This window comes from Pithys albifrons, chromosome 24 (assembly GCF_047495875.1).
Source record: "Pithys albifrons albifrons isolate INPA30051 chromosome 24, PitAlb_v1, whole genome shotgun sequence".
NCBI lineage: Eukaryota > Metazoa > Chordata > Aves > Passeriformes > Thamnophilidae > Pithys > Pithys albifrons.
The window spans coordinates 798,627-817,983 of record NC_092481.1 but is presented as its reverse complement, the minus strand read 5'-3'; the positions used below and the strand labels follow the sequence as shown (position 1 = coordinate 817,983).

Below are 19,357 nucleotides of genomic sequence, written 5' to 3'. Positions count from 1 at the left end.
TGAGCGGTGCGTTTCTCCATCAATGCACCCCCAAGACAGGCTGAGGAGAGCCCCTCTTTGGGTCACTCCTGCAGCTCATGGGGCACAGTGTCAGCAGCGAGGGTGCTCTGCAGAACCCACAGCTCACACCATCTGCCGGTGCTCCCAGTGTGAGGCAAACTGCCTTTTCTGGCACGGGCCTCCCCCTTCTAATGAGGCATGAAACCAGAGACCAGCCTGTCTTGTGGAGAGGAAATCAGTCTCGGGTTCCCTCGTGTCCCTGGGCCCCGCACAGCCACACACGTGCTACCTGGGGTGTGCATCCCCCTGTGAAAAGGGTGAAGGTGAAGCTGAGCCTGCTGCCTGCAGCTGAGCTGCTCTGGTTCCTTGTGCTTAGCAGAAATATTGATTTCCTTTAGTGCTGTGCCATGCATGTGCATTGGGCTGGAGTGATCTCATCACATGCGCTCTGGAGGGTGGGGGTTGGGAGGAGCAAGAGGATGGAGCATCCTCTGCAGCTCTTTGTTCACATCTGCTCCACACTCCCAAGGTTTATTGCAGGAGATTTCTATGCTCGATTTCTTTCCTCCCTTTATTTTTATTAAATGTCTCCTTTGCTTCTGTGGTGCTTCATCTTACGGCAGCATTAGCCTCTTCCTAACACTGCCTGTCCTTTAATGAAGTGAAAATGAATGAAGGAAAGCAGGGAATGGGGAGACCCTGCTGCGAGGCAGCTGGAGGGCTTGGCAATAAAGGAGGCAGGTTGATTAGTCGGCAGTGTGACCATGGACTGGGCTGGCTGGATTTAGCCTCACACACAGCTTGTTCCTGTGCTCATGGAGCCTGCAGCCAGCCTGGCTGTGTGACCTGTGCCAGCAGTGCCACACCACAGGTTGCAGAGGCAGCACCTGCATCGTACACACGTGGCTTTCTGTCCTACTTACCTGCTTTTTTAATAATACATTGAACTTTTACTGTTTCTTTATTTGCCTGCAGAAATTCTTGTGTTTCTCTCCCTCTCTGCTGCTTTTGTATCCTACTTAATGAGGATTTTTGCATGTTAAAGGTTAAGAGAAAAATGTACCTTCACCTGCAGAGTGTGGTGAGAGGCTCTTTTGAGTGCACAGATGCTGTTAAAGCTGTCCTGCAGCACTGAGGGGAGCATTACCCACCCACGAGGTTCTTTTGCTTCTGACTTACATACTTTATGTCCTTTATTCTTGCTTTCTTAGGGAGACAGCAGAATACTGTCGTTCATGGTGATGCATTTATAGGAAGGGTGTCCTTCAATCCTTCTCATTCATTTATGTCTCCCAAGGAGGCTCTTTGTCTGGTCCATGTCTAGTGATGCTGTGGCCACACTTCTTATGTCCCTCATGTTCATTTAAGAGATGCTGATGTGGCCTCCCACCTTGGGGTGGGCATCCCCTGCTTCTTCTCTATCACTGTCCAGAGCTGTGACACCTGTATGCCATCCTGTCCTTTGTGCTGAAAAGAACGTGTCAAGAAGAGAAGATTGCAAAAATAATTGTCCAAAAGCAATTCCACTCATGTTAAGGCACACCCCAGGCCACTCTAGCAGCACCTCATGGCCTGCCTCTTCCAACTACTTGTCAGGAGATTTCAAAACTTTTCCTCTTTTCCTTGTCCTTCTTTTCACAAGGAATTGCTTTTTGTGGGGGCAAGGCACATTTTGTAGGGCACTACCAAGTTGTTGTTTGCAATAGCCCTAAAATGCTCTGTAAAAAATGAGCTGAAGTGCAGCAGCACTCCCAGGGTGCCCAGTCCAGCAGCAGTGGTGGAGGAGCTGGCTTAGGGTGAGTCTGGCACAGGGATCTGCCATCCCTCAGTTGGGCTGGAGGCTACTGGAGACAGGGATTAGCATTCCCCATTCCTTGCTCTATTCCTTTCCAAAACTGTCTTGGGAGCTTGAATTTTTTTGGAGCTCTGAGGCCCAAAGGTGTTGTGAGCAAAGACATCTCAGATGAGCTGGTGTGCAGAGCTGGTGCTGCTTTGCTGTGCTCTCCTGTGAGCTGCACATGGAAACCCAGTGTGGTGCATGAAAGGGCAACTCTGCAGAGTTTCAGAGATCATCTCCCCTCTCCAGAGAGGGTCGAGGCTGTTTGTGGAATGACCTGGAGTTGATACACAAGGAGAGATTCAGGCTCCATTTCTTGGCATACAAGATCCACATGAGCTGTTTTTAGTGCCTGTTATGTTTGTTCCTCTCAAGCCCTTTTTCTCATAGCTAGAGATGGAGCTTTAGCAGTTTGCTTCTCTCTCTGTTTTTGCTGGTCACTGGGGGAGTCCAGTGGCTGGTGAGGACTAGACAGGGACTAAGGTGCAAATGCAGGTACCTCATGTCAGGAATCTGCATGAGCTGAGGGGAGGAAGGGAGCACACCCCAGAGATGGAGGCAAATCATCCACGTTTTACTTGGGGTCGTGACAGAGAGCTCACTCTGCTCCTCTGAGGTGCCTGTAAAGCAGGTAGTGTTGAAGGGTATGCATTACCTAGCTCCTTTGCCTGACAGAAATGCTTTATTTCTTGTCTCAGCCATAGACTGGAAAGATGGTAAAAAGCACAAGTACAGCCGCCCGTCAGAGTCTCCCTCGCAGTACCAAGGTAAGAGAGCTCCCTTCTGCCCCTTCCTCCTCCCCTTCCCTCCTTCCCCTCCTTCCTCCTCCCTCTCCTTCCTCCCCCTTCTTCCTTCCCACTTCCTCCTCCCCCCACAGCTCACGTGGCCTGTGTATACTCAGCCTTTGGGGTGCTGGGGGCTCTGCTGCAGTTTCCCTCTGCTCCACGTCCTGCACCAGTTCCAGGTGTCGGAGGATGGGCTTTTTGCAGTGGCCACACCGACCTGGAGTGGAGCTTTCTGTGAAATGCAGCAGTCACAGTGACCCAGCACACCCATCCCTGCTCCCACCACATCCCCGGGCTGGAGGCCTGGGGAGGGAAGGCTGCAGGTGGCCTGGTGTGCTTGTGGGGGGCTCAACAAGCACATGGACAGCAGTGAGGATTGGGGACCACCTTCCTGCGAGAACCTCTGAGCAGCTCATCACTGCTGGGGTGTACATCCTATTAGAGTTAGGGCCTGCAGAAGAGAAGGCTCCAGGGAGACCTGAGAGCCCCTTCCAGTGCCTAAACGGGCTCCAAGAGAGCTGGAGAGGAACTCTGGCCAAGGGCCTGAAGTGACAGGGAACGGAAGAATGGCTTCCCACTGCCAGATGGCAGAGTTGGATGGGATACTGGAAAGGAATTGTTGCCTGTGAGGGTGGGCAGGCCCTGGCACAGGTTGGGCAGAGAAGCTGTGGCTGCCCCATCCCTGGAAGTGTCCAAGGACAGGCTGGATGGGCCTTGGAGAAACCTGGTCTAGTGGAAGGTGTCCCTGCCCATGGAAGGGGATGGGGCAAAATGGTTTTTAAGGTTCCTTCCAACCCAAACTATTCTGTGATTCTACTCAGTGAGGGAGTGAAATTGCAGCATCTTTCTTTCATGGAGCACCCTTTAATCCAGGCTGGAAGGATTTCTGCTCGAAGCTAACACTGAACTGGGACACCTCTGAGGAGCAGAGCACACTGTCCTCGTGTTTGAAACCTGTTAGTTCTGACTAGCCCATTCTCGCATTTTGCTGAGCAGGATAGTGAGTGATGGGGCTCCTGTTCTGGGCTGTGGCTGTTACCAGTGCAGCATGTGCAGCTGGACTGATGGCTGGGCAGGGTGCTTGGGAACGGGAGCGGTGGGACAGGCGGGAGCTGTGCCACACCGAGGGGGAGCTGTACCACGCCAGTAGGGAGCTGTGCCATGCCAGTGGAGAGCTGTGCCACACCAGTGGAGGACTGTGCCACACCAGTGGAGGGCTGTGCCACGCCGAGGGGGAGCTGTACCACGCCAGTAGGGAGCTGTGCCATGCCGGTGGAGAGCTGTGCCACACCAGTAGAGGGCTGTGCCACGCCAGTGGGAGCTGTGCCACACCGGTGGGAGCTGTGTCACGCCGGTGGAGAGCTGTGCCACGCCAGTGGAGAGCTGTGCCACACCGGTGGGAGCTGTGTCACGCCGGTGGAGAGCTGTGCCACGCCAGTGGAGAGCTGTGCCACACTGGTGGGGAGCTGGGCCATGCAGATGGGAGCTCTACCACACCAGTGGGGAGCTACCCAGTGCCTGGGAATGGGAGCAGTGGGACAGACAAGAGCTGTGCCTTGCCGGTGGGAGCAGTGCCATGCTGGTGGGAGCTGTGCCGTGCTGGTGGGACAGGCAAGAGCTGTGCTGTGCAGGTGGGAGCTGTACCAGGCTGGGGGGAGCTGTGCTGTGCTGGTGGGACAAGCAGGAGCTGTACCCCACCAGTGGGAGCTGTCCCAGGCCAGTGGGACAGGCAGGAGATGTACCCCGCCAGTGGGAGCTGTGCCAGGCCAGTGGGACAGGTGGGAGCTATGCCAGGCCAGTGGGAGCTGTGCCACGCCAGTGGGAGCTGTGCCAGGCCAGTGGGACAGGCAGGAGCTGTACCCCGACGGTGGGAGCTGTGCCAGGCCAGTGGGACAGGTGGGAGCTGTGCCCTGCCAGTGGGAGCTGTGCCGTGCTGGTGGGACAGGCAGGAGCTGTGCCCTGCTGGTGGGAGCTGTGCCCCGCCAGTGGGAGCTGTGCCAGGCCGGTGGGACAGGCAGGAGCTGTTACCCCAACGGTGGGAGCTGTGCCAGGCCAGTGGGACAGGCAGGAGCTGTGCCCCGCCAATGGGAACTGTGCCATGCCGGTGGGAGCTGTGCCACGACGGTGGGACAGGCAGGAGCTGTGCCCCGCCACTGGGAGGTGTGCCAGGCCGGTGGGGCAGGCGGGAGCTGTGCCACGACGGTGGGAGCTGTGCCACGACGGTGGGACAGGCAGGAGCTGTGCCCCGCCACTGGGAGGTGTGCCAGGCCGGTGGGGCAGGCGGGAGCTGTGCCACGGCGGTGGGACAGGCAGGAGCTGTGCCCCGCCACTGGGAGGTGTGCCAGGCCAGTGGGACAGGTGGGAGCTGTGCCAGGCCAGTGGGAGCTGTGCCAGGCCAGTGGGAGCTGTGCCACGCCAGTGGGAGCTGTGCCAGGCCAGTGGGACAGGCAGGAGCTGTTACCCCGACGGTGAGAGCTGTGCCAGGCCAGTGGGACAGGCAGGAGCTGTGCCCCACCACTGGGAGGTGTGCCAGGCCGGTGGGGCAGGCGGGAGCTGTGCCATGCCGGTGGGAGCTGTGCCATGCCGGTGGGAGCTGTGCCACGCCAGTGGGACAGGCAGGAGCTGTGCCCCACCACTGGGAGGTGTGCCAGGCCGGTGGGGCAGGCGGGAGCTGTGCCCCGCCAATGGGAGCTGTGCCAGGCCGGTGGGGCAGGCGGGAGCTGTGCCACGACGGTGGGAGCTGTGCCACGGCGGTGGGAGCTGTGCCATGCCGGTGGGAGCTGTGCCCCGGCAGTGGGAGCTGCCCCCCGGAGCCGCCATCGGGCACGGCCACCGCCGCCTGCGACCTGCAAGCCCAGACAATGCTCTGCTCGTTGTCATCCCGGGCTGGCTCACCCTGCGCTGCTCTCATGGGCTGCCTGGCTGCCCCTGAGCAGCCACACATATGGGCTGCAGGCTTTAATGGCATGCCTTGATCTGGGTAGGGCGCATTCTCCTTCGCAGATGTGACCTGAAATGCACATGTATTGTTTCAGTTGGATTGATGACCCCTCGGGAGCTGAAATGCTAATGGAGCCCAAACCAGACTTCAGTTAAAGATATAAACAGAAACTCCATCTTCATTTAAATTCTGGACAAAGGTTCAACGTTAAATGCAACATGAAGAGAGACCAAACATGAGGATGCAGAGCTGCATTGTTCAAAGCTACCAGAGTTTGACCCCTTGAGTATGTGGAGTGTTTTGTTTGGAGTAAATATATTTGAAGGTTAAGACATCAGAGCCCAAACCTGACTCTCTGCCTGCAAGTAATGTCTCCCTTTGACATAGGCACACAGCAGGGAGCTTTCCCAAGGCAAGCACATGTGACAGTCACCCCAATGGCAGTTCCACAGCCGAGTCACAGAGAGTCACTCAGGTTCACAGTCCTTGGCTTTTGTTTGGCTCACAGATGCAATTGTAAAAACAGGGTGGTTCTCATTAAGTGTTTTCCCCTCATTTCTTCCTGTGAAAAAGATCTGGTGTGCTGGAGAGATCTAAAGAGGGACTTTGGACAAGGACCTGGAGTTCCAGCACAATGGGGAACAGCTTCCCACTGCCAGAGGGCAGGGTTATATTGGGATATTAGGGTGAAATCCTTCCCTGTGAGGGTGGGCAGGCCCTGGCACAGGTTGTCCAGAGAAGCTGTGGCTGCCCCATCCCTGGAAGTGTCCAAGACCAGGTTGGACAGGGCTTGGAGCAGCCTGGGCTGGTGGAAGGTGTCCCTGCCCATGGCAGGGGTTTGGAATGGGGTGAGTGTTAAGGTTCCTTCCAACCCAAACCATTTTATGGTATGATTCTAAGTGTGTTTATCTGGAGGAACAATCCTTTCCAATGAGGATCCTTCCAGCCATGTGTTCTACCAGGCAGGAGAGGAAACATGAGAGAGCAGGCAGGGACCAGGTGAAATAGAAGCTGATCTGGGGGCTGGTGGGACAGTTTGCATGTTGTACTGGAAGCCAGCAGGAGTGGAACAAGCATTCCCCTTTGCTTTTCAGGGCAAGAGAGGATTTCATTCCTTACAGTCAGCTCTGAACTTGGACATTCATGCTCCATTGCCAGTAAAAAGAACACTTTAGGACTGGCTGATGTTTTTGCATGAAGTAAAGCAATTCAGTGGCAAGTGTGGAAAAGCCATCGGTGTTTATTAACCAATACTCAGGAACCAGAGTTCTATGTCCAGGCCAGATCAGAAACAAGCATCTTGCAGAATAAAATGTCCTATCCCTCTACAATAAGGCATCCATTTTATCAATATGAACAAGAATATTGAGAGAATGTAAAATACAAGGCAATTGGGCAGTGCTAAGGAAAAAGCCAGACAAGATATTCTCAGTTTTTCCCTCTGGCCTTGCAACCTCCCTCCCCAGGGAAGCTGCAGAATGGCATGAGCAGCACCCAGCAGCTTTGGTGCCCTGGCTGACAGCACAGCTTGTGTGGAAGCTCCACAGAACATCTGTCTGGAGCTGAGTGTTGGAAGTGAGTGGGGATCAGTGTGGTGAGCAGGATTTGGGTACAACCCAGGGAGACTGAGGCTGAGGGGGCTGGGTGTGATGCATCCCTTTTCAACCACATGCCTTTCCTCCAGGACAGAGCTCAGGGTTTGTGTTCTGCTCCCCCATTAACAAAGCCTCAATGTATCCTGCTTTTTCTACTTTATCGGCAGCCAACCCTTTACTGTAAAAAAAACTACCAACTTAGTGTTACACCATTTTTGTCTGATTCTTCCTGCAGCCCTTAGGTGGAGCTGATTGTATTTGGTCAGGTTTAAGTGTACTTTGAAACTCCTGCTTGAAAAATATTGTATCATGATCTAGATACTATTACCGAAGTCATTGAAACCTATTGCCTACATTTTGTGCAGGATCTCCACTCATGCTAAGGGACTGGTGGCAGCCTCCAGTTGCAGTCTGCAGTTTTTATCCCAGTTTGAGAGTAATCCTGAAAAAGAAGCACAGGCTCTACCTTTGCTTGTCGTGCCTTCTGTGGGCAGGGGAATGGCCACTAGTGGACAGAGAGGGAGGGAGGGAAGGCTGAACATGCTGTATCAGCTTTGTCTTTTCTTAGAAGTCTTTCTGCTGCTCCTGCTTTTCTTGACAAAATAAAACACTGGAACTGTGAGTCATAAGAATCAGAGAATCACAGAATATCCTGAGTTGGAAGGGACCCCCAAGGATCATCCAGTCCAACCCCTGGCCCTGCACTGACACCCCAACAATCTCACCCTGTCCCTCAGAGTGTTGTCCAAACCCTCCTGCAGCTCTGGCAGCCTTGGGGCCGTGCCCACTGCCCTGGGGAGCCTGGGCAGTGCCCACCACCCTCTGGGGGAAGAACCTTTTGCTGAGATCCCACCTGCCCCTGCCCTGGCACAGCTCCAGCCCTTCCCTGGGTGCTGTCCCTGCCCTGGCACAGCTCCAGCCATTCCCATAGGTACTAAAGAAGCTGCAGTTCTAATGCTCTGTCTTCATACAGTGGTTGAGCCCCAACAGACTCGAATTAATCTCAACTAAGTTTCATGTCCAACCACTATTTTTAGAGGCCCACAACTGTCTCAGAGAGACATTCACTGCTCACACTGGGATCATGCAGGGTGGATTTTCAGCTGTGGGGTGAGCTGCTGTGGGACCAGGAGGGCCTTGCTTGGTGTGGAGGAAGTGAAAATTGGAAAGATTAAAATGGATTGAAACTGGCTGAGGAGAGAGGAGGGCTGAGGAGAGGGGAGGGATTTTTTTTTTTGCTTAGTTGGTTAGTTAGTTAGTTTGTTTCTATTTTGTGTTTTTTTTAAATAAAATTTTCAAGCACAGCTGATCCTGCTCAAACTTCTGGATCAGGCCCTGGTGCTGTCACCTGGGCATCCTCTGTGCTCCAGGGCTAAGGGCTTCTGAAGGGTCACCCTGGCCTGAGCTGAGCCCAGATCAGCAACCAGAGTTAAGGAGTGGGATGCATAAGGCCAGAAGTGCCTGGCTTTGCTTTGCCACAGTGTTTACTCCACATTATTCATACAAAAAGTTTCATTGACATAACCAAGTATAAAATCCTATCTTCAATTAAAGCACAAGATTTTTGGTTGTGTGAGAACATCATTGCAGTAACTCACTGGATTTCTTCATTCACCCAGTGTGAGACTGTGGCTGGAAGCAAAATGTGTGCCAGTGCAGGGAGCTGAGTGCTCTGGGGCAGTCAGTCTGTAAACAGTGATACTCAGCCAGTGTGGCAGTGAAACTGTATTTTTATTGTTCATTTCCCCTGTATTTAACAGTGTGCTAGTCATCTGCATGGGAAGTGGCAAGAAAGCAGCATTCCTTGTGTTTATTTGCAGCTCATAGATTACGAAGGCTCCTCTGTGAGAAGAGGCAGCACTGAAGCAATGTGTGCTGACCTTACTGCGTGACTTTTCAGAGGTGTGGTGTGCACTGCAGTAGCTGAAATAGCTCTTAATGTAGCTTTTGTTTTGGAAATAGGCTGGTTAAAAACTTGCTGTGACTGGGGGAAATGGTAGCTGCCTTTAATTGTGCTGCCACCAATGCTCTTGAAATGCCTTGAAAACAGTGGTCTCCAGGGAGCCCTTGGGATGAATACAAGCCAATGTCATCCTAGAGGGATCCTCTCCCAGCTGCTCAGTTTAAATGGCAAAAGTCATGGTTTGCTCAGATCACAGGAGCTTTTAATCCCTCATTTAATAACAGGTTTCCCTGAGTGGCATGCTGCTTTCACCCTTCCTGCTGCACATGTGGGAGGGATGGGCAGGATGGAATGTGTTTCCCTCGGCAGTGGCACTCAGTGGAAGGGCCTCGGTGTTGGGTGTGAGGTGTCGAGCTTGGTAAATTCCTGTTTGGAAGATCCCTGCTCCCATCCTGCCTGTGCTGGGGACTCCCTGCCCACTTCAGGGGGTTAATTGCTGACCTATGCACTGGTTGCTGGGGTTGGGCTGATCCCTGCTCCAGGCAGCTGGCCTGTGGGATGGGCTGTGTGTGCTGGACCAGGGGGACCTTATAGTCACCACAGAGAAAGTTCCTGTTGATTTAGAATCATGGAATCACAGAATGGCTTGGGTTGGAAGGGACCGTAAAGATCATTTTGTTCCAGCCCCCAAGTTGGGCTCCTTGTAGCCCACAGTGACTGCTCATAAGCCCCAGACTGAATGATGTGTTTAATGAATGGCTTTTAAGGGACAGTTGTCTGGAAGACTCCACAGATTCCCATCTGTGCTGGGTGTTTTCCATTAAGTTGTGGGTTGTTACCCTTGCTCTGTGCTGCCCCTTCTCAGCAGCACAGAGCAGGAAGATGCCGAAGGCAGTGCCGTGCTTTGTTCTGCCTGTCAGCTGCAGTTGTAAATCTTCTGTGCTCACAAACATCAGAGGTTCTTGATGAAAACATGTTGCCTGTGAGCACCTCCTCTGTGAGCAGTGCAGAACTGCTGGCGTCAGGAGTCTGGCCAGCTCCTTCTCTGAGAATTCTGCTCCTCAGTTCCTATTGGATTCTTTTGTTTTTACCTCTCAGGTCACTTCACCTGGGACAAATACCTGAAGGAGACATGTGCCATCCCAGCTCCTGCCCATTGCTTCAAGCAGGTAAGAGGGTGAAAACAAGAAAAGTCCACTGGGGCGCCCCGAGTTCTGTGCCTGGGATAGACCCCTGCTTTGGCAAGGAAGATACTTCAGGATACTGGAGATTTAACAGAATTTCAAGTGAGCTGAAGCAAAGATTAAAAAGATACATTTAGAGTATCACAGAAGCTTCTATTCTCAGATGTGCACAATGGGAACACAAGTGTGCTTTTACTCTGGCAAACACAAGCCCTTGGCGAAAGTGTCCTGAGAGGGCTGCATCCAGCTTTTGGTGCATCCTGCCCAGTAAGGAGATTTTCTGCAGAATTCACCCATCCTAGTGAAAGGAATAGCATCCCCTGGGCAGGAGGCACTGAGCACAGAGGTGGCCATGCTGAGTTCAGGGGGTGCAGGATGAATTACTGCAGGACACAGGTCTGGGGGTGGGGAGCAGCATGGGGAGGGGGCTGTTTGGGTCTTGGGTTGGCTGGGTGAGTCTGCTGAGAACAGGCCTGATCTGCCTGTTCTGGGCACTGGTGAGGCTGCATCTCAAATTCTGGGTTCAGTTTTGGACCCCTCACTACAAGAAAGACATTGAGGGGATGAACGATGTCCAGGAAAGGAGCTGGGGAAGGGTCTGGAGCATAAGGAGTTGGCTGAGGGAGCTGGAGGGGCTCAGCCTGGAGGAAAGGAGGCTCAGGAAGGACCTTCTTGCTCTCTGGAACTCCCTGACAGGAGAATGGAGCCAGGCAGAGGTCAGGCTCTGCACCCAGGGAACAAGGGACAAGATGAGAGCAAACAGCCTCAAGCTGTGCCAGGGGAGGTTTAGGACCAGGAAAATTTCTTCGCTGAAAGGGTGATCAGGCCATAGAACAGGCTGCCCAGGGCAGTGGTGGAGTCACTGTCCCTGGAGGTGTTCAAAAACCGTGTAGATTAGGTCCTTGGGGACATGGGTTAGTGGTGGCCTTGGCAGTGCTGGGGGAATGTTTGGACTCAATGATCTTAGAACAGGTTCAGTCTAGTTGCTGAGCAGATGCAGCATGGAAGGAAAGTTACAGAGCTGCCAGGGCCCTCTGACCTTTCTGTGGTGCCTGTTCCCTGCTGTGCCCAGAGGACACTGTCAGACCTTGGTGGGCTTCATTCTGGTGCTCTCGGTGCTTCAGCTTCGTGCCTGAGCACGTGTGTGTGTTGGCAGTCCTGCTCTGACCCGCTCTGTTCCTCTCACTCTGCAGTCCTACACTCCCCCTGCAAACGAGTTCAAGATCAGCATGAAGCTGGAGGCGCAGGACCCGCGGAACACGACGTCCACCTGCATCGCCACCGTGGTGGGGCTGACGGGCGCGCGCCTGCGCCTGCGCCTCGACGGCAGCGACAACAAGAACGACTTCTGGCGCCTGGTGGACTCGGACGAAATCCAGCCCATTGGCAACTGTGAGAAGAATGGAGGGATGCTGCAGCCTCCTCTGGGTGAGCTGGAGTTCAGCTGTCCAGCAAGGGATATGCTATGGGGAAAAGTCGGAAGTTTTTATAGATCTGTGCCTGGGACAGAGACCCATGGTCTGCCCCTGCCTACACTGTGATATAGACAACATGTATTAACAGGTGTTTCCCACACATGGTCTGTATTTCCATGTGGATGCTGTAGCATGGATAGGGAGATGATGAAAGAGGTCTCAGCACCAAGGGGAGCTGCTTGCCTTTGTTACAGCTCAAGATCAGGACTGTTGCCCACAGAGGTTGTGGCTGCCCCATCCCTGGAAGTGTTCAAGTCCAGGCTGGATGGGGCTTGAAACAACCTGGGCTAGTGGAAGGTGTCCCTGCCCATGACAGGGTAGAACTGGATGAGCTTTAAAGTCTCTTCCAACCCAAACCATTCTGTGACTTTTTTACCACTAAAGCTGCCATTGTTTCTGTTCCTTTCATGTGTGCTACCATCCATCTCTTAGAAACCTTGGTCCCAGGTGCAGGTCCCAGCTCTGGTGCCCTGTCCAGCAGCTGTGGGTACCTCTCCCAGCTGGCAGCTGTGGGTTCCTACTGTGCCTTGCCCGGAATTTGCCAGCAGATGGCATCAAGTTTAAGGAGCTGCAGATAAAACTCGCTCCTGGCTGTGCTGGAGGTGAGGGATGAGCTCTGGGACAGGTCTGGGAGTTCTGATCTGTGTCATCTGCTTAACCTCCCACCAGAGAAGAGGACAGGGTTGGATGGGATACTGGGGAGAAATTCTTCCCTGGGAGCGTGAGGAGTCCCTGGTACAGGCTGCCCAGAGAAGCTGTGGCTGGCCCTGGATCACTGGAAGTGTCCAAGGCCAGGTTGGACAGGGCTTGGAGCAACCTGGGCTGGTGGGAGGTGTCCCTGCCCATGGCAGAGGTGGAACTGGATGGTCCTGCACCCAGCATAAAGACAGGTAACAGAATTGCTGGAATTGTCCTTCCTGCCTGCAGAGTGCAAGGACCAAGAAAACGCAGCAAGGATTTCCTGTATTCCCTGTAGTATTTTCCATGTCACACATCTGCTGCTTCTGCTTCTTTACATAGATAATTCCAGTCACAGGACTAGAGGGAATGGCTGGAGTTGTGCCAGGGCAGGGGCAGGTTGGATCTCAGGAAAAGTTTCCTCCTGCAGAGGGTGGTGGGCACTGACCAGGCAGTGGGCACAGCCCCAAGGCTGCCAGAGCTCCAGGAGGGTTTGGCCAGGGTGGGATTGTTGGAGCGTCTGTGAAGGACCAGGATTTGGACTTGATGATCCTTGTGAGTCCCTTCCCGCTCAGGATATTCTGTGATTATCTGATTCACATAAACGGTTATCTTTGTCCCTCTGGGAGCTGAGCTCTCCCATCTCCTGGGGAAGCTGAGCTCTCTGATCTGACAGAGTTCAGGGCTGGCAGGGTGGCCTTTGCTGAGCATTGCCACCCTGGCAAAGCTTTACCTTGTTGCTCATCATGGGTTGTTCTTGGTCCAAATCCAGTCCCAGGATTACCTTCAAAACCCCATAATCACAGACCAAACACAGCTGAGCAGCAGAACTTGCCTGTGCAGAAAGATGCACATTTAGCAAAGAAGATGCTTTGTGATATTCAGAGCCTTCTGTCAGTTGTGCAGTTGTACTCAGTGCCATAGACTCAGAGCATGCCATCCTTCCCTGTAAGGGTTAAATCTGTTTCCCAGCCAAGTCACAGCTTCTATTTCTTCATGTTAGCTTGCCTGCAGCTCACACTAAAGGTGAGGAAGGCTACCCAGAAGCTGTGATTTCCTACTGAGGAAGAAATTCCATAGGCTGAGTGTGCACTTGCTGGTTCATGTCTCCCCTGGAGCTGCCAACACTGGTGCTGCACAAAGTGCTCTGCCTCAATGGTCCATGGGCAGACTTCTGTTATAAGTGAATAGTGCAGTCAGACAGCTGTTTCCAGATGTTTGTTTTCAACAACACAATGCTTTGCATTCAGAGTATCTGGAAAAGGTCAAACTGACTCCAGCATGAGGAGGAGGATGGTGTGGAATCACCGTTGTGTGAGTTGCCACCAGAGCAGGCATGTGCAGATGGATCCAGTGGCCCCCACAGCCTAAAAGTCTCCATTTCTGCTTCCTTCTCCTCAGGCTTCCGGCTGAATGCCTCCTCCTGGCCCATGTTCCTTCTGAAGACTCTGAATGGAGCAGAGATGGCTCCTGTCCGGATTTTTCACAAGGTACTTTACTGTTTGTGCAGTTCCTTCTGGCATGACATTTTCACTGCAGAGCACTGAACTCAGAGCTGGTGTCTCATGAGAGGGGTGCTGGTCCCAGAGGGGTGGCATTGCCCAGTTCTGCCTTGGTGCTGCTGCTCCAGGACAGAGCTGTGCCCTCTCCAGCCCCAGTGTCAGGATGCAGCCAGAGGTGTGCAGAGGAAGTGGCTTGGGCTTCAGCACTGGGGCTTGAGACATGAGGTTGATCTTCACTGGGGTTGCAGTTGCTGCTCAAAGTGGGGAATGCAACGTGGGGAAGTCGGTGCCTCTCTGAAACCTTTTAATGTGCCAGAGCTTGTGACGAGAGCAGTTACTGCTGTGAGACAACAGTGCCAGTCCGAGCTCACAGTTTGTGTTCTCACACCCTTAGTGCAGTCAGAGAGAGAAGCCAGGCCAGAGACGGATGGGATGGGCTGGGCCGGGCTGGGATGGGATGGGATGGTTAGTGAGGCTTTAGTGGATCTCACGAGCAAGCCCCAAATAAGGGTTGATGACAGATCTCTCACATGTCTCACAAAGCTGAAGGTGGGGGAAACAATGATGGAGTCACACTGTCATATTGCAGGTTTTCCTGCTCTGAGATAACAAGGTGAGAGTATCCTCTGGAGGCTCTTTCTTTGGAGCTCTCCTTGCTGCCTGTGGTGCATGGCAGAGCTGTCACAGGGTGCAGTGTTCTTGTGTCGCTCCCTGGGTCTGGTCCAGCAGCAGCTGAGGGCAGTGTAGTTAGCAGCAGACTTTTGTTGCCTCTTGATTAAAGGACACATGGCTGTGTAGCTCAGCCAGTGTTTGCACACCTCTTGGGGTTCAAACAGCCCACTAACTCCCTTCAGCTGCTTGTGGAGGGGAGTTTGCTGGTAAGGGCACAGTCTGGGGAGGGCCTGGCATTGTCCCTTTGAGCATATATTCCACTTCTTCTTGTAGGAACCACCATCTCCATCCCAAAACTTCTTCAAGACAGGTATGAAGCTGGAGGCAGTGGACAGGAAGAACCCTCACTTCATCTGCCCGGCCACCATTGGGGAGGTGAGAGGTTCTGAGGTCCTCATAACATTTGATGGCTGGAGAGGTGCCTTCGATTACTGGTGCCGATATGATTCCCGGGACATCTTTCCTGTAGGCTGGTGCTCGCTGACTGGAGATAATCTGCAGCCCCCTGGGACGAAAGGTAAGGCCCACATTGTTGCTTAGCTGTCTTCCTCCTTCACTCAGCTCTCAAGGAGCAGCAAAGCAAGCAGAGACTGGCAGCAAGGACACCTCGGTGCCCTGTCTGGCTTTCTTGTGCTGCTCCATGCATAGTAAAGGTACATGTGATCACCCTCATAGCAGTGGAGCAGCCTGACAGCAAGATGCTGAGAGCAGCTACCTGTAAAGATGGGCAGGATGATGGCTCTGGGAGGGATGATGCTGTACAGCGTTGCTGAGGTCTGCTCCGCTCCAGGAATTCCCTTGGAGTCTTTCCTGTGTCTTTCAATCCCATATTCCTGTGGAGTTTTTTTTCAGGGAGACTGGAATAATGAGAACTATGGAGTTGCAGGGATGTGCCTGTTTGTACCTGGGGCAGTTTCCTTGCTCTGCCTTATGCTGTGAACGTGGGGGAAGCAGGTGTGGAGCAGGGTGTGCCTGCCTTGTTCGTAGGGCCGTGATTGTGGGGCTGGAGTGGGACTGGGGGACTTGCTGCCTTGCAAAGGCCTCAGCAGTGGCTGTTTGTATTCTCAGACGTGTCTCTGGCTTGCTAACCTTGCAGTTGTGTTTAGGCCCAGGGGAGCTGTCATTGTCCCCAAGCACATCCCTCTGGCATTTGCTGGCTGGCAAGCCCTGCATGTGCCTGTCAGTGAAATGAGGGGCAGGACAGCAGCCTCTCTGCCAGAGCTGAAGGATTGCTTAGGAAAGGCATTTCTCCGATGAGACTATTCCTCTTGAAAATCCTGGGTCAGCTCATGCTGCCCCACTAGACTGGTGCTGCTGTGTGTCCCTGGTGTGTCCCAGGGCTGTGCTCTGTGTCCCTGGTGTGTCCCAGGGTTGTGCTATTTGTCCCCCAGTGTGTCCCAGGGTTGTGGTCTGTGTTCCTGGGCTGTGCCCTGTGTCCCTGGTGTGTCCCAGGGCTGTGCTGTGTCCCAGGTCTGTGCTGTGTCCCTGGTGTGTCCCAGGGCTGCGCCCTGTGTCCTTGCTGTCCCAGGGCTGTGGTTTGTGTCCCTGGTGTGTCCCAGGGTTGTGCTCTGTGTCCCAGGGCTGTGCTGTGTCCCAGGGCTGTGCTGCGTGTCCCTGGTGTGTCCCAGGTCTGTGCTGTGTCCCTGGTGTGTCCCAGGTCTGTGCTGTGTCCCTGGTGTGTCCCAGGGCTGCGCCCTGTGTCCTTGCTGTCCCAGGGCTGTGGTTTGTGTCCCTGGTGTGTCCCAGGTCTGTGCTGTGTCTCTGGTGTGCCCCAGGGCTGTGCTGTTTGTCCCCCAGTGTGTCCCAGGGCTGTGCTCTGTGTCCCTGGTGTGTCCCAGGACTCTGCTCTGTGTCCCTGGTGTGTCCCAGGACTGTGCTCTGTGTCCCTGGTGTGTCCCAGGGCTGTGCCCTGTGTCCCTGCTGTGTCCCAGGACTGTGCTCTGTGCTGCCAGGCTCATGTCCATGCATTGCCTGAGCTCATCTAGCATGGCCTGTGTGCAGCCCAAGCTGGGGCTCCCCTTGAGTGGGGATGATTCCCCTTTATCTTGGATTTCTACGTTTTGCCTTGAGGTTCCCAGCCCCTCCCTCTCTTCTTGTTGGTTGTGTCCTGCCTGCTCCTGCCCTGAGGGCTCTGTAGAGCACTGGTCCCCTCCTGACTGTGCCTGACCCCTCCAGCAGCACCCTGGAGTCGGGGGCTCTCACCAAGCATCTGCAAGGTGCTTCTCAGGTACTGCACAAGTTGCTAAAGATGTGTTTGTGTTGAGTGGGAGCTTTCCTGGCATTAAACTGGGGGTAGAAGGTTTCAGGAGCACACCTTTGCAGGAAAAGTGGGACCCTCTATCTGACCCACAGCCCCCAGCACAGGGAGCTCTGTTTCTCCCCAGCCTCCCCTTGCAAGGGGCTGAAGCTGTGAGTGAGCAGAGCCCAGTTAATTACCCAGAAACAATGTGCCATCCTGGCATAACTTGGAGCCACCCTGGGAAGCACAAGTTCTCCCTTTCTCATCGGCTCTGTCAGCAGGGACTGCACTTCCCACTCATGTAGGTGAATAGCAGTGCCCAAACATCACAGCTCCCCACTCACAGGCAGGGGCAGCCCTCACTCTCAGTCAGATTTCTGCTCTCTTTGCCCTTTTTTCAACTCCTGGGACAAGAGCATGTGGCAGGCGTTGGCAGGGGTTGCATGACCCGTGCAGAAATGTCATGGAGTTGAGATCAGCCTTGTCTTTGTGGCATTTTACTTCCCCCTTTGTGGCTGTGACCTCCTTTTCCTGCCCAAGACTTTTTGACTTCCACTTGTGGGATTAAACCTAAAGAAGGGATTGCTGGGAACTTTCTCTTCTCTAATGAAATTCCTCCCTTCTTTCCTCACTACTCAGCCGTGCTGCGGAGGAAGGTTGAGCATGGTCCTCCCAGACCTGAGAGTGCTGTTCTTGGCAGGGTTGGAGGATGCATCACCCCCTTACCTTGAGCTCCTATAAACCTTCCTCATGTGCTAGACCGGAGCCTGCAGGACCATGTAGTGGTGTCAGGCAGTTTCCCTTCCCTAGTGGGAATTCCTCTTAAATCAGGGAGACCTGGAGAGACATGCAGGGGGTCAGTGCTACCATAGTTACGCTGGTCCCTGCTCACATACTGGACTGTCTGTGTGAGGTGCTCATGAAAGCTGAGGAATCCTGTGAAGAGTTAACTCTGCAGAGACTGATGGCTTCCTGGGGCTGAGCAAAAAGAGGCCTCTGGAATGAGTTCATGTTCAAGGGAAGCAGAACTTCAAAGAGGGCAGGCTTGTTTATTTAATGCTGGTAACCTCATTCATCTCTAATCTATCTCTGCTGCTCGTTGCCACCGGGGGTGGAGGAGTTCAGGGCTTCTCCCAGGCGCAGCCCCTCCCCAGCTCCGGGGCCTCCACTCTCAGCAGTGTTTGCTTAGCTGGAGTGGCTGGACAGGGTGCTTGGGGAGGGAAGCTGTCATGGGGGCACTCATGTGTGTGAAGGGAGCAAAGGGAGGTCAGACGGAGGAGAGCAGCCTGCACGCCAGGGTGGTGATTCCGCTGCTGTCTGCTGGCTGTGGGGCAGCCTGCTGGGAGAGGCAGCCTGCTGGGAGAGCCTCGTGGCCAGCACCCACATGGCTGTGGGCTCCCAGCCTCTCCTGGGCCTTCTGTCTGGATGCAGCAAACCTTGGGCCTGGGGGGTCCAAACCAACACATGACAGGGGAGGTGTAACTCTGGGGGTGCCTCCACAGGCAGTGGCTCCTGGTCCTCTCTTGGAGTCGGAGGTTGGCTCTGCTGGGCTACAGAGCCAGGTGGAATGTGGGAGAGCTCACCCTGTGCATCCTGAGCTGCTCCACGCCAGCCTGGCAGCTGCTGGAGGAGGCAGGGCCCAGTGGCCATCCCAGAAGGAGGAGCAGTTCTGTGACTGTGCAGCATCTCACCCACACCAGTGGGGCACTCCCGGGATTGTCCACTGGCTGGGAATGCCCACTGCACTCCTCACGTGTGGTTACAGCCTCTTACGTGGCTTTTCCTGCCTCTTACACACGGGCTTTTTTACCCTTAAACACATATCTGGGCTTCTATGAATACAAGGTGAGGTGGACTCCCTGCTAAGCTGCACACTGCCTGGGAGCTCTGCTCAGAGGGCAGGCTGGGCCAGCTGCTGCATTTCCCCTGCTCAGGAGCTGCTCCAGACTTGTGGGGTCACTTCAGAGTTTCAGAAATAAGATTGTTTTCATTGTTTCTGAAAGAGCTGTTTGTATGGTCATTCTTACTTATGCTACAGAAATACTGGCTGAGAAATGTTTACCACAGCACTTGGATATAAAGCAGCTGAATTAAGGTTGTGTGGGGCATTGAACCCTTTCAAACTTCCTGCAAAGGGTTTAGACTTTCTGTTGCATGTTGGTATCAAAGTTTTAGAGGAGAATGATGTTTCCCCATCTTTAAATATTGCAGCATACAAAAGCAAGGCCAAAATACACTATGTGCACATTACTAACCACATGGATTTCTGTCAGTAGAAGACCCTGAAAGTGTGTTGGGTGGGGAAGGAATTGCCCACCCCTGCCAGGTGTCTGTGCTTTCCTGTTGGAGTTCCATGGTGACCCAGCTGCCATCACAGCAGGTACAGTGCAGGAGGTGGCTGATGTTCCTCAGGCTCAGAGCTTCAAGGTGTAGATGTTGTGATGCACATAAGGAATGCACAAGTCTGTGCACTGTAGCAATGTTTGGTGGAAGAGTAATTTGGGAGGAAAGCAGAGATGGAAGGAGGAAAATGTGTATGTCAGGTG

At 53.8% G+C, this 19,357-nt stretch overlaps 1 protein-coding gene across 6 annotated transcripts in view; it reads left to right on the top strand.

Annotated features, from left to right (window-relative positions):
- SCMH1 (Scm polycomb group protein homolog 1) overlaps nucleotides 1-19,357 on the top strand; it is a 77,855-nt gene that overhangs the window by 22,061 nt on the left and 36,437 nt on the right. For all 6 annotated transcript variants that reach the window (XM_071577007.1, XM_071577006.1, XM_071577004.1 and 3 more), the window contains exons 4-8: nucleotides 2,536-2,604; nucleotides 10,160-10,230; nucleotides 11,439-11,673; nucleotides 13,800-13,888; nucleotides 14,846-15,089. In XM_071577007.1, coding sequence (XP_071433108.1) covers nucleotides 2,536-2,604; nucleotides 10,160-10,230; nucleotides 11,439-11,673; nucleotides 13,800-13,888; nucleotides 14,846-15,089 — 708 coding nt within the window. The remainder of the gene's footprint in view (nucleotides 1-2,535; nucleotides 2,605-10,159; nucleotides 10,231-11,438; nucleotides 11,674-13,799; nucleotides 13,889-14,845; nucleotides 15,090-19,357) is intronic.